The sequence below is a fragment of the Rhinatrema bivittatum genome, chromosome 4 (assembly GCF_901001135.1).
Source record: "Rhinatrema bivittatum chromosome 4, aRhiBiv1.1, whole genome shotgun sequence".
NCBI lineage: Eukaryota > Metazoa > Chordata > Amphibia > Gymnophiona > Rhinatrematidae > Rhinatrema > Rhinatrema bivittatum.
Genome location: NC_042618.1, coordinates 187,247,681 through 187,259,874, shown reverse-complemented (window position 1 = coordinate 187,259,874; position 12,194 = coordinate 187,247,681). Strand labels below are relative to the sequence as shown.

The 12,194-nt window shown below is 43.8% G+C and overlaps 1 protein-coding gene across 4 annotated transcripts in view; it reads left to right on the top strand.

Moving 5' to 3' along the window:
- The window catches only part of IPPK (inositol-pentakisphosphate 2-kinase), a 189,672-nt gene that overhangs the window by 47,715 nt on the left and 129,763 nt on the right, over nt 1–12,194 (top strand). For all 4 annotated transcript variants that reach the window (XM_029599379.1, XM_029599381.1, XM_029599376.1 and 1 more), the window contains exon 4: nt 11,422–11,517. In XM_029599379.1, coding sequence (XP_029455239.1) covers nt 11,422–11,517 — 96 coding nt within the window. The remainder of the gene's footprint in view (nt 1–11,421; nt 11,518–12,194) is intronic.

Below are 12,194 nucleotides of genomic sequence, written 5' to 3'. Positions count from 1 at the left end.
TCGACATTGGTTTTCATAATCGGCCATCTGCCAGTAATGAAAATGGCCGCCGATAAACTCTGTTTGTTTTCATTATGGCAGATGGCCGGTTATGAAAACAGACACCGAGTTTACCGGCGTCGGTCTTCATAATTTGGCAGTCTGCAGAGTTTTATTTTTACTTAAAAGAAGTACAGGAAAGCAGTTTGTTCTGCTTTTCTGTACTTCTTTTGCCTGCGCTTAGCTATTACCACCTGCTCCAGGCAGGCGTTAGTAGCTGAGTGATAAATGTGCGTCTGAGGCGCACATTTATTTTTTTGTATGCGGCGTGAATGTGTAATAGCCTCATTCACATGCATTTGCATGTGATGAGCGCTATTACATTCACTAAGTGTCGGAGTGCGGTTGCGCGCACTCTATTGCATTGGCCCCTAGGTGTAAACAATGGGGAAATTATTTTTAGAGAACAGTCCTCCTAATACTAATTCATGATAACTAAAAGCTCTGCAGGTCTGGATGGCTATAGCCTCGTAATCTTAGACTTGGCCAGTCACGGTATCCAGTGTAACACATCTATTTCTTTTTCCTTCTGGTGCTGGTAGGACAGTACAGAGTGTAGAGAAGAAGCAGATGCCATGCCATGCCATCTTCTTTGTCATCAATGGTCACTACTCATGCCAGCTTTACTAGATAGAGGTCCTGAACCTGCTACTGTCTGGCAACGAGTAAATTAAGCTGTATGTTCATAAAATTCTTTTAAAGCTGAACTCCAGTGGGTCATCGACCAGATTTAGGGTACAAATTCCTCCAAAAATATTATAGTGATGCTAAGGATACATAAGAATCAGTTTAGGGTGTTAGTTTCTGGGTCTTTGTTGTAGAATGCTGCCTTTGACCTCCTATACATTACACAATCTGTGGTTCCCTATCTGCCACTATTTCATTTAATTTAATATTTATATACCACACATACCAAACTTACAAAGCAGATCATGGTGGTTCACAACCGATTTAAAAACAATTTCATTGTTAAAACCATTAAAACCCATAACCCCAACCTTCCCTCAACACACACATGATGCCATTCTCCTTACCCTAAAATATATAATTGACCATTTACTGACAAACCTCTGCTTACAAGCCATTTTTCAACTACTTTTTACTGCACTCTTGAACCAACAACTAAAGATTCATTGTTACTTGAAAAGCCATGTTTTTCTCCTAGGACAAGCAGTATGGTAGTACTCACACAAGGGTGACGCATCGGCTGGAACCTGGCATGGAAAACCTATGTCAAAGTTTCTGGAACTTTGAGCATACTGAACATGCCCAGCATGCCCTAATCCACGCACCCATGCGAGGTCCCACTTTAGTCTCTCTTCCCGCAGAGCTTTTGCTTTGTGGGGGTGTGAGCTTGTTGCTTTTCTTTTGGAAATTGCCTTAAAAAACGTTTTCACTGTCCTGTTCGGTGTTTTTCGTGTAAATTCACCGATCTCGAGTCTCTCTCGCTTCCCTCTAGGTTCCCCAGTCAGGTTTTTCGGCGTTGATCACTGCTGGAACAGCTCAACATGCTTATCAGTGTGTTACCGACCCAGTTGGTGTCTGTTTCTGGGAGGCCATCGATGCCCGACGGGCACCAATGCTTCCCTGATTGATAGGGTGCTCGTTGCCGGTTAATCCTCGAAGGACGTTCCATCGAGGCCGGCAGAGAGATGTGCCTGCAGTCACCAGTCCAGCTTTGCTGGGGCTGGCACTGGTGCTACAGATGCCCATGCCTCTGGATGAAGGCCGAGCACCCAGGGCCCCATTCCTTGTAGACTACAGTGAGGATGAGGCTGCGTATGACACCTGGGGGGATGACACTGTGGAATCCTCTATCCGAGGATTCGGAGGGTCTCCCTTTGGAACCATCCCCTCCAGATGAGCGAAGGAGGTCTCCTCCAGAGGACCTGACCTTGGCAGGTTTTGTACGGGCAATGGTGGAGGCCATTCCTTTTCAGTTAATGACTGAGAAGGATGCCAGACATAAGAGCTGGAGATCCTCCAGTTCATGGAAGCCCCTAAACAGAATCTTGGTGGTCCCAGTGCACGAGATCTTTAGGGAGTTGCTGCTGATGATCTAGGAACACTTCTCAGCAGTACCTTCTGTTAACAGGAAGGCAGATGGGGTTTACCTCGTCCATCAGGCTACCAGACTGTAGAAGCGTCAGCTGTCACACCAAATCAGTAGTGGTTGAATCCACTGTCAAGAAGGTCACGCGCTCTTGGACCCATGCCTCTGTGCCCCTGGGCAAGGATCATACAGTGATGGACGCTCTTGGGAGGAAAGTGTTCCAAGGGGCCATGCTTATTGCTTGCATTGCCTCTTACCACTTCTACATGAGGCAATACTCTTGTGACCTCTGGAAATAGGTGCAAGATGTGGCCAAGTGACTACCTCAACAGCAGCAAGACTCCCTCTTATCACTGGTGCATCAGGGCCTGGAGTGTGGAAAACATGAGGGTCGTTCAACCTATAATGTTTTTGAGATAGTAGCAAGAGTCTCTGCAGCGGCAGTAGGCGCCTGTAGGATAGCATGGCTGCGGACTTTGATTCTCCAACTGGAGGTACAGAAAAGACTCGCTGACCTGCCATGCACAGGGGAGAGAATCTCTTCGGAGATAAGGTGAGGGACACGGTGGCCCAATTGCGGGATCACCATGAGACCTTGCAACAGCTCTTTGCCAGCACTTTAGACCTGCCCTCCTCAGCCAGGAGGTCCACAAGGCAGGGTCAGAGGAATGCTGCCCCTCACTCCCATTCAGAGAGGGTGAGCTCACGAGGCCATCCTAGGCAACAGAGAGCTCCCAAGCCCCAGCTGGCTCCCCAGCCAAATCCTGGGATGGGGTTTTGATTGGATCGTAGGGAGTATAAGCCATCTGCCTGTACCCGAGATGCTGGTGGGGGCAGGCTGTGGTTCTTTGCGGATTGGTGGCCCAGTATAACCTTCAACCAGTGTTTCTTGTCCATCGTCCATCAAGGGTACCAATTAAAACTATTGGGTGTCCCGCCAAATTGCCCCCTGTGCCCATTTTGGGAGCCAATAGCACATCAGGAGGTACTACTTCAGGAGCTCTCTGCCCTCTTAACGGCCAGAGCGATTGAGCCTATTCCAGGGCAAAAAGGGACAGGGACAAGGATTTTACTCCTGATACTTCCTGATTCAAAAGAGAACAGGGATTCTCCATTCCATCCTAGACCTAAGGGCCTTGAACAGATTTCTCTAAAAAGAAAAGTTCAAGATAGTTTCCCTGGGCACCCTGATTCTCCTCCTGCAAAAAAGGGGACTGGCTATGCTCTCTCAATTTAAAGGGCGCATACACTCAAATCAAGATCTTCCTGGGTCATAGGACGTAACTCATTTGTGTGGGAATCAGCACTTACAGTACAGAGTGTTGCTGTTTGGACTAGTGTCTGCCTCATGTGGCTTTTTATAAAATGTCTGGCTGTGGTTGGGGCGCATGCAGACTGGGAGTGCATGTCTTTCCTTACTTGGATGATTGGCTAGTCTAGAGCATGTCTCAGGAGGGGGCTGTTTGGTCCTTGCACTTTACCATCCGGGTGCTGCAGTTACTAGGATTCGACATAAACTACCCGACCTCCCATCTCAGCCCATCACCTTGATTGAACTTCATAGGAGCCCTGCTAGACACGACTCAGGCAAAAACTTTCCTGCTGTGATCCAGGGTGGTCACCTTGGCGTCCATTGCGGCAGTGATTCAACAGAGCCAGCAGGTTTCAGCTCTGCACATGTTGAGGCTGTTGGGCCACATGGCTGCAACTGCCGTGTCACTCCCTTGGCATGTTTACACATGTGCAGAGCCAGTGGATCCTGAGGTTGCAGTGGTGCCAGGCCAAGTAGAACCTCAGGGCTTGCATCTGAGTCACTCCACCTCTCTGGAACTCTGTCCTGGTGGCGGGATCCCTCAAATTTGGAACAGGGAATTTCTTTCCAAAATCCCCCTACCCAAATAGTCATATCTACGGGTGTGTCCATTTTTGGGAGCTCAAGTAGAGGGGTGCTGCACCTAGGGCTTATGGTCTGTCCAGGAAGCACAGTGTCCAATCAACTTTTTGGAGCACCAGGCAATCAGGTTTGCACTATGGGCTTTCAGAGATTGGCTGTCCAGCAAAATTATCCTAATGCAAACAGACAACCAAGTTTGCCATGTGGTGTGTCAACAAGCAGAATCACTGGGTTGTACCTCCTGTGTTGGGAAGAGGTACAGATTTGGCCCTGGGCCCAATCCCACGGGATGGTACTCAGGGCCCTGTATCTGGCCGGAACAGAGAATTTGATAGCGGACAGGCTGTCATGCCTTCATAACAGAGTGGACTAGGGGGTAGCGAACTGGATCTTCCACCTCTGGCAAAGCCTGGAGGTGGACTCGTTTGCGTACCCCCTACAACAGGAAGGTGACTCAGTTCTGCTCCCTATATAGGTCGGACGGTAAACCAGCCTCAGATGCCTTTGTCTGACATTGGGGCAGGGGTCTTCTGTATGCGTATCCTCTGATTCCTCTAGTTATGAAGACTCTCTTGAACTTTCATAAGGACAAAAGGGGCTATGATCCTCATAGCCCCTTATTAGCTGAGACAGATTTGGTTTCCACTCCTTTGATCGGTTTCCAGATGGACAACTCCCAATCTGGGGACTTCCCCAGATCTCATCACATGAGATCAGGGCAGGTTGGGGCATCCCAACCTCCAGGCCCTGTTGCTCACAGCCTGGATTTTGAGAGGTTGATCTGCAGTCGCTTGATTTTTCTGAAGATGTCTTGGGTCCTAGTAGCTTCCTGAAAGCCTTCCACTAGAAAGTCCTATGGACTGAAGTGGAGGTGGTTTTCTGTGTGGTGTGAGCAGAAGGTCCTGGATCAATTCTCCTTCTCCACACAAAAACTGCTTGACTACCTTCTACACCTATCTGAGGCTAGCTTGAAAACCAACTCTATTTATTTATTTATTTATTTATTTATTTAATTTTGTATACCGGCAACCGTTTGCACATCGTGCCGGTTTACAGATAACTTACAACAAGGATATATAGGCAAAGCCTTTACAAGAAACAGTGTAAAACATAAGCTCAGAAAACTAGATAACTTGTGGAAGGAGGGGGTGGGGTGATGGAGACAGAGGAGGGGGCAGGGGAGGGTGAAACTGGTACATAAGGAGAAAATATGTACAAGGGTCGGGTGATTATTGATATATATATATGCTATATACAAGATTGTTTAAGCGCGTAGAGGCTCAGTACTTGAGGTGAGGAGGTCTGTTAGAGTTCATCTCAGGTCAGTTGGCACATACCACTGAAGTATAGATAGTACCCCCATCTCTGTATAGCCTATAGTTGTATGTTTCATGCGGGGCCTGCTTCAATTGAAACCTCCCCTAAGGCCGCCTGCTGTGTCTTGGGACCTCAGTGTGGTGTTAGGTCAGCTGATGAAAGCTCCTTTTGAGCTGCTGTGCTCCTGTGACCTGAAATACCTCATGACCTGGAAGGTCATATTTTTGGTAGCTGTCACTTCACCGTACAGGGTCAGCAAGCCCCAGGCCTTAGTGACTTTATCCACCTTTTACACTTAAGTTTTTTATCATGATAGGGTGGTCTTGAGCATACACCCTAAGTTCCTACCTAAGTTGGTGAAGGAGTTCCATCTTAACCAGACAATCGTCCTGCCAGCCTTCTTTCCTAGGCCCCATTTGTACTAAGGTGAACGAGCCCTGCACAGTTTGGATTGTAAGAGAGCTTTAGTCTTCTATCTTGAGTGGACAGAAGCCCATAGACAGTGCATCTTTTTATTTCGTTTGGTAAGAATATGTTGGGAGTTATCGTTGCCAAATAGACACTCTCCAGTTGGCTAGCAGACTGCATCTCCTTCTGTTATACCCAGGTGGGACTGCATCTTGGGGGTCATGTCAAGGCTTATTCTGTCAGAGCCATGGCAACAATGGCCCATTTGCGAGCAGTTCCTATGGAGGAGATCTGCAAGGCTGCGATGTGGAGATCTCTCCACACATTCACATCCCATTACTGTCTGGATAAGGATGGCCATGTCATAGTAGGTTCGGCCAGTCTGTCCTATGGAATCTCTTTGAGGTGTAGAACCCAACTGTCCCTGCCTAGGGCTCATTGTTTGGGTTCAGGCTATCTCCCCCTCTGTTACCAACAGCACTGTGGTTGTTGGGTCTGTTGGCACCTGGTTGGTGCTTGTTGGTTCCCTTTTGTGTTGGGGAACAGCCTATAACTAGGGATTCACCCATGTGTGAGGACTACCATGCTGCTTATCCTAGGAGAAAACAGTTGCTAACCTGTAACAGGTGTTCTCCTAGGACAGCAGGATGTTAGTCCTCACAAAACCTGCCTGCCACCCCATGGAGTTGGGTTTCTCCTATTTTTGTTTATTTTTATTGTAGTTTTATGTTACGAGACTGAAGAGGAACCCCTTGTGAATGCATGGATTAAGGCTTGCTGGGCAAGCTCAGTATGCTCAAAGTTCCAGAAATTTTGACATGTTTTCTGTGCCGGGCTATATTCGATGATGTTACCTATTAGTGAGGACTAACATCCTCTGTCCTAGCAGAACACCTGTACAGGTAAGCAACTCTTCTTTACCTTTTTTCTGAATGACAGGTAATCTTTCTCCAGCCGAGTTTCCATACCCTGAAAACATTGACTTTTTTTCATCTTACATCCTTTTCTTTAATGTGGAATTTGCAGGACATTATCATTTTCAGACCTGAGGCTTTGAAAAGGAACATAAGGTTTCAATATTTACTATCCCGCCCCCTTTCCCCTTACTGCTTTAAAAACCAAAAGTATCCCTTTAAATTTCAATTGCATTCTTACTGGCAGCCAATGCAACTGGTCCAGCAAATGTGTTGCATTTTTCTTCCTTGTGCAACCAACAATCAAATGTGCAATCATATTCTGCACCACCTGCAATTTACAGATTGACCTGGTCCAGTCGACTCCAGGTTTCCAAAAAAACCAATTGGATCACAATTCAGTGGTGGTTGAGTCAGCCCAAAAGAAGGCCCGACGCTCCAAGCCTCACTCTTCTTTCCCTCCAGGGAAGGAGTAAAAGTTCCTGGACTCTATAGGTTGGCATGTCTTTCACGGGTCAATGCTTATATCCTGCATTGCTTCTTACCAACTGTATATGACCCAGTAGAATAGGGTCCTCTTTTTAAACAAATGCAAGACTTTGCCGAGTCCCTCCCTCAGCAATTTCAAGAGCAATTACTTGCCCTGGCTCAAAAGGATTGGAAGCGGGCAAACATGAAATAAGATCAGCATATGACATTTTTGACACCAGATCAAATAAGATCAGCATATGACATTTCTGCGAGGAGGTGGGCCTGGCTAAAATCTTCAGACCTTCATCCTGAGGTCCAAGACAGACTATCAGACTTGCCTTGCAATGGTGACAATCTTTTTGGTGAACAGATACAACAAACAGTGGCACAACTCAAAGATCACCATGAGACTCTTCGCCAACTCTCCTTGTTGCCTTCTGAATATCCTGCTAAGCAAACATTGCTTCACGGAAGCCTTCCACGAGAAAATCTTATTTTTACAAATGGAACAGGTTTAAGTCATGATGTTCCTTACTGTCCCTTGATCCTTTTACCTGTTCCACCACGAAGTTTCTAGACTATCTCTGGCACTTATCAGAGTCGGGTCTAAAAACTTCTTCCATCAGGATGCATGTCAGTGCGGTAGCCGCCTTCCATAAAGGTGTTGGATGTTCCTATTTCAGTTCAACCCCTTGAAGGGCTTGCTCCACCTCAAACCTCCACTACGCCATCCGGCCCCATCTTGGGACCTCAATCTGGTTTTGGGTCGGCTCATGAAACCACCATTCGAGCCTCTCCAATCCTGTGATATTCGCTATCTCACATGGAAAATGATTTTTCTTTTGGCAATCACATCCGCTCGCAGAGATAGTGAGTTACAGGCCCTAGTTACCTGTCCGCCTTACACTAAACTTCTGCATGATAGGGTAGTACTCCGCACTCACCCTAAGTTTTTGCCTAGGGTAGTATCGGAGTTTCACATTTAATCAATCCATTATACTACCCAACTTCTTTCCCAGGCCCCATTCCAATCCAGGAGAACAGGCTCTGCATACCCTTGACTGTAAACAGGCTCTAGCATTCTACCTAGACCGCACAGCTGCCCACAGGCAAAATACTCAATTGTTTGTTTCCTTTGCTTCCATCAGATTGGGTCAATCTGCGGGTAAGCAGACTCTCTCCTCCTGGTTAGTGGACTGCATATCTCTAAGCTAGTAGAGCTTTGAGCTCTACTGACCATATGTGGGAATTCCCATGTGGTCATTGCTTCAGGATCTCCTCATCTGTTTTTGTCTGGACTTCGCACGGATGTTTTTTTCTCTCTCTTCAAACGTTCTCCTTAATCGAAAAATTCTCTTACACTCGCTTTTCAGTGCTCCTGAGCCATCAAGCTCCATTTAAAAAAAAAAAAAAAATACTCATTCTATATCTTGTATGAGTAGATTACTCTAAATGTTTTCTCCAGAATCAGCATGTAATATAGAAAATGTTTTAATTTTTATTTTGGAGGATGCAGGGGAATGAGATTGTAGAATATGGTAATCCTTTGCTATTTATATCATCTGTGTCTCATCATGAGGTGTCTCTCTGCTGATGTTTGTTAATGGTTTCTTTTTGTTCTGATTCAGAAGTGGCTTGAGCTGAAATCTCATTCTCTGTAGCCCAAATATTCTGGTGTAGGCTGTAAATTAGGTGGGGAATGTCACAACCTAGAATATTTGAACTGTAGATTTTATAGCAAACCTCTCAACTGGATCAGAAATAGAGAAGGCTGGCATAAAGTACGTACTTAACCTGGTGTTGCCCCCATTTTTGATCTTTTATTTTTCTTCAAAAATTATTTGGTAAAAGTAACTGCATTCCTACCATCCAGAGCAAATAAGGACAAGCTACTGTTCACCTTCTAGAGAACTTTTATAATTGCTTTTTTGGAGTTAACATATTCCTAACATAAGGGGAGTATATGAAAACAATCTGCTTGTTCCAAGAGCTGAGTAATTGCTACAAATGTTTCATATATACTTTTGTCTCATATGATGCTTCCTACGTTTCTCTGTTCTTATCTATGCGTGAGTAATGGGGTCAAATGAACTAAACATTTTTTTTTATAGCCACAAAATTGAGAGATGCTATTTAGTATATCTGGCCTGCTTTGTTCCCTTCTGTTCTAGTTTACTCTTATGCTTCCTCCCACATATGGTTCAAACAGGGCAACAACTTCCTGAGTCAAAAACTACTATTTGGCTGATCAGCAGGGGTTTCTAGAAGAACGGTATTTGACCCTCCCCACCCTCATCAGGAATCTGTGGCTACTTCATTTTTGCATTTTGATTAGAAGGATTGCTAATAATCCCAACTGCGGCTTATCCAAGATTTTATTTCTCAAGATTTGTAATAAAAACTGTTTGCTTTCATTTTTTAGACTGATATACAAGGATTATAGGAGTGATAAAAGACAGAATATGGTACATTACTTATGAATTATATGTGGTTTGTCATAAGTAATCTACACTTATTAGTTTCTGATATGGAGACTTATAAGGTTATTTTTCCTGATTTATAAGGTAAAAGCCCATTATCAAGCACTTAACTATCCAAAGTGCTCATTTCATCCAAGAATTCAGGGAGAGGGGGCTGGAATGACAGGAAAGGGAGGGGTTGGATTAGGGAGCAGAGTAGCTTTTCTTTGCTCTGTATTCTGTCCACTGTAGCATCACCCCTTCTCCTCCTGTTCCCTGCAGGCTGCTGCCTAGGGCAAGAGGGCTCTTTTATTAACCAGCACCACCTATTCCGTGTGCATGCCAGATAATGGGACCTTACTGTAATTAGGGCTTCTATTTTTAGATTTATAAATTGAACATTTAGGTGTTTATTTTCCAGATAGCTAGGAGTTCCTTGAGTGTACAAAAAATCAGCGTTTGTGTTTGTGGCACAGGGGCTATTTCTGGGTATCTCCTCCCCCATCCCCGCTTGAATTAAATACATTTCTGAAACACAAATGTACTCCCATACCAAAACAATACTAGCTTTCCTCCCAGTAACCAGTGCTGACATGCCACAAGCACGTCTCCCACCTAGGACTCCCTATTCTTGCTCATTCTGTCATCCCATCGCTAGCTCCGATGCTCACCATTGGGAATAGCTATGAAGCGGAACTAGGAGAAGGAGGAGAATAATGGAGACCCATGAGCTGGTATAAACTGGTGCAGCTGAGATATCAGCATGAAAAAGGCACAGAAATAGAGTGAGGGATTCAGTGCAGGCAAGGGGACAGGTGAGAATCCTCAGGGCAGTAGTATTTCTGCAATGTTTATCTACTACCTCCACTTTTTTTTTTGTGTGTGTAAGGTGCTTATTGTTATCTGTTAAAACCTATAAACAGAAGCCCTAATTACAGTTCATTATATTTTAATACCTAGATAGCTCTGTAATTGACAGGAGCTACAAGCATAACAATGGCTTATTTTTCAGGGAACTGTACACTAATGAATTATAGCAGATCAAAAAATTATACAGGGCATGGGGGCTGGGAATACATTGCCTTAAGTTGCAAGTTATTGGCGATACTTTTAAATCAGCAAAACAAAGTGAATCCAAAAAAGGTAAAGAATATAGTGTAAATTGCTAGAATAAAATCAATTCTATTATCAAATTATTTAATGATACTAGTCTTATGCAAAAATAAATAGGACCCTCATAAATATAAACCTGGCTTATTGGCTCAGTGCTCAGGTCCACAAATTGTAATCATTAGATCCTAAAACCAGCCAATAAGCTGGACTTATAATTATGATAGTTCTAATTACTTTTGCATAAGCTAGTATCACTAAATACTTTTAAATCATCAAATAGAGCAGTCAATCTCAGGGTTAAGTGGTTCTATAAAAAGGATGAGACCTATATATCCAACAATATTCTAACTTGCAATTTGTCATTAGTTCTAGACCATTGGGAACACCCTGTATCAATGCATATTTTTTTAATGTCTATTGAATTGCATTTCTTTGGTCTGTCTGTGCTATCCTTAAGAAATTTTGCAATTAATATCATAAGAGAAGTTAAAGTTCTAGAACTGACTGGGACATGAGGAACCATCTAGGGAACTGAGATGAAATGTTTGGTTCAAATGCCATCATAAAGCAGACATGCTTTTATTGTCCTGATGTCAGCAAGCCCCTAATGTAAATACTGACATTCATTTGTTGGTTTTAATTATCTTAGTAAATAACCTGTTATACATCTGTATTAGTTGCTGATACATACCTGTTGTAGAAACTTGCTTTAAAAGTATACAGAAATATTGGCTTTGTTCCTTTCTTTTTCAGACAGCAGAAGAAATCTTCCATCACCTGCAGAATATTGTAGACTTTGGCAAACACATCATGAATCTGTTTCTGGGAGAGAACTATGTTCATTATGGGGTAAATATTATGTTATTTCTGTGATGTTGGTAAGAAAATTGTAATACTGAACTTGCTTAGGCCCGGCGCGCGTAACCCCACCTGGATTTACGCGCTTAGGCTTTTAAAATCTGCCCGTATGTGATATTTTTTTTTTCTTCATCCTGAAATTAAAGTCCTAGTTTGTGGTAGCTATAAGCTATAGAGAGATCGAAAACATTGGGCAGAAGCATGTTGAAGTTATGGAGAATGATCACAAATTCATATACTCCAAAGACAAAATCATAGTAGAAGCCTAAAAACTACTGAGAAGAAGAGAACAGAAATAATACTGAAAGAGTGTGAAATGTATTAAGATACTGTACAGCATAACTTCACTGGTCATCTCCTGCCACCCCTGTTCTCTTGTTTAAATGCCTGATAATGCATAATCTGAATTTCTCACTTAGTGTATTCTATTTCCTGCCACAGACATCCCTACTATATAACCTTTTACTGCTTCATACATATCTCTAGCCTCCAATGTATCCAAAACCACTTTCTTTACACCCGGTTTTAAGCCAGGAATTAAAAATTCCTGAAACTTAATATTCATTTATTCACTCCTTCAGTTACTGCCGATTGGACCATTCACTATCATATGTCAGAGAAAGGACCAATTACCTTTCAGAAGGTGGTTCTGAAAGGGTCCTTTTACT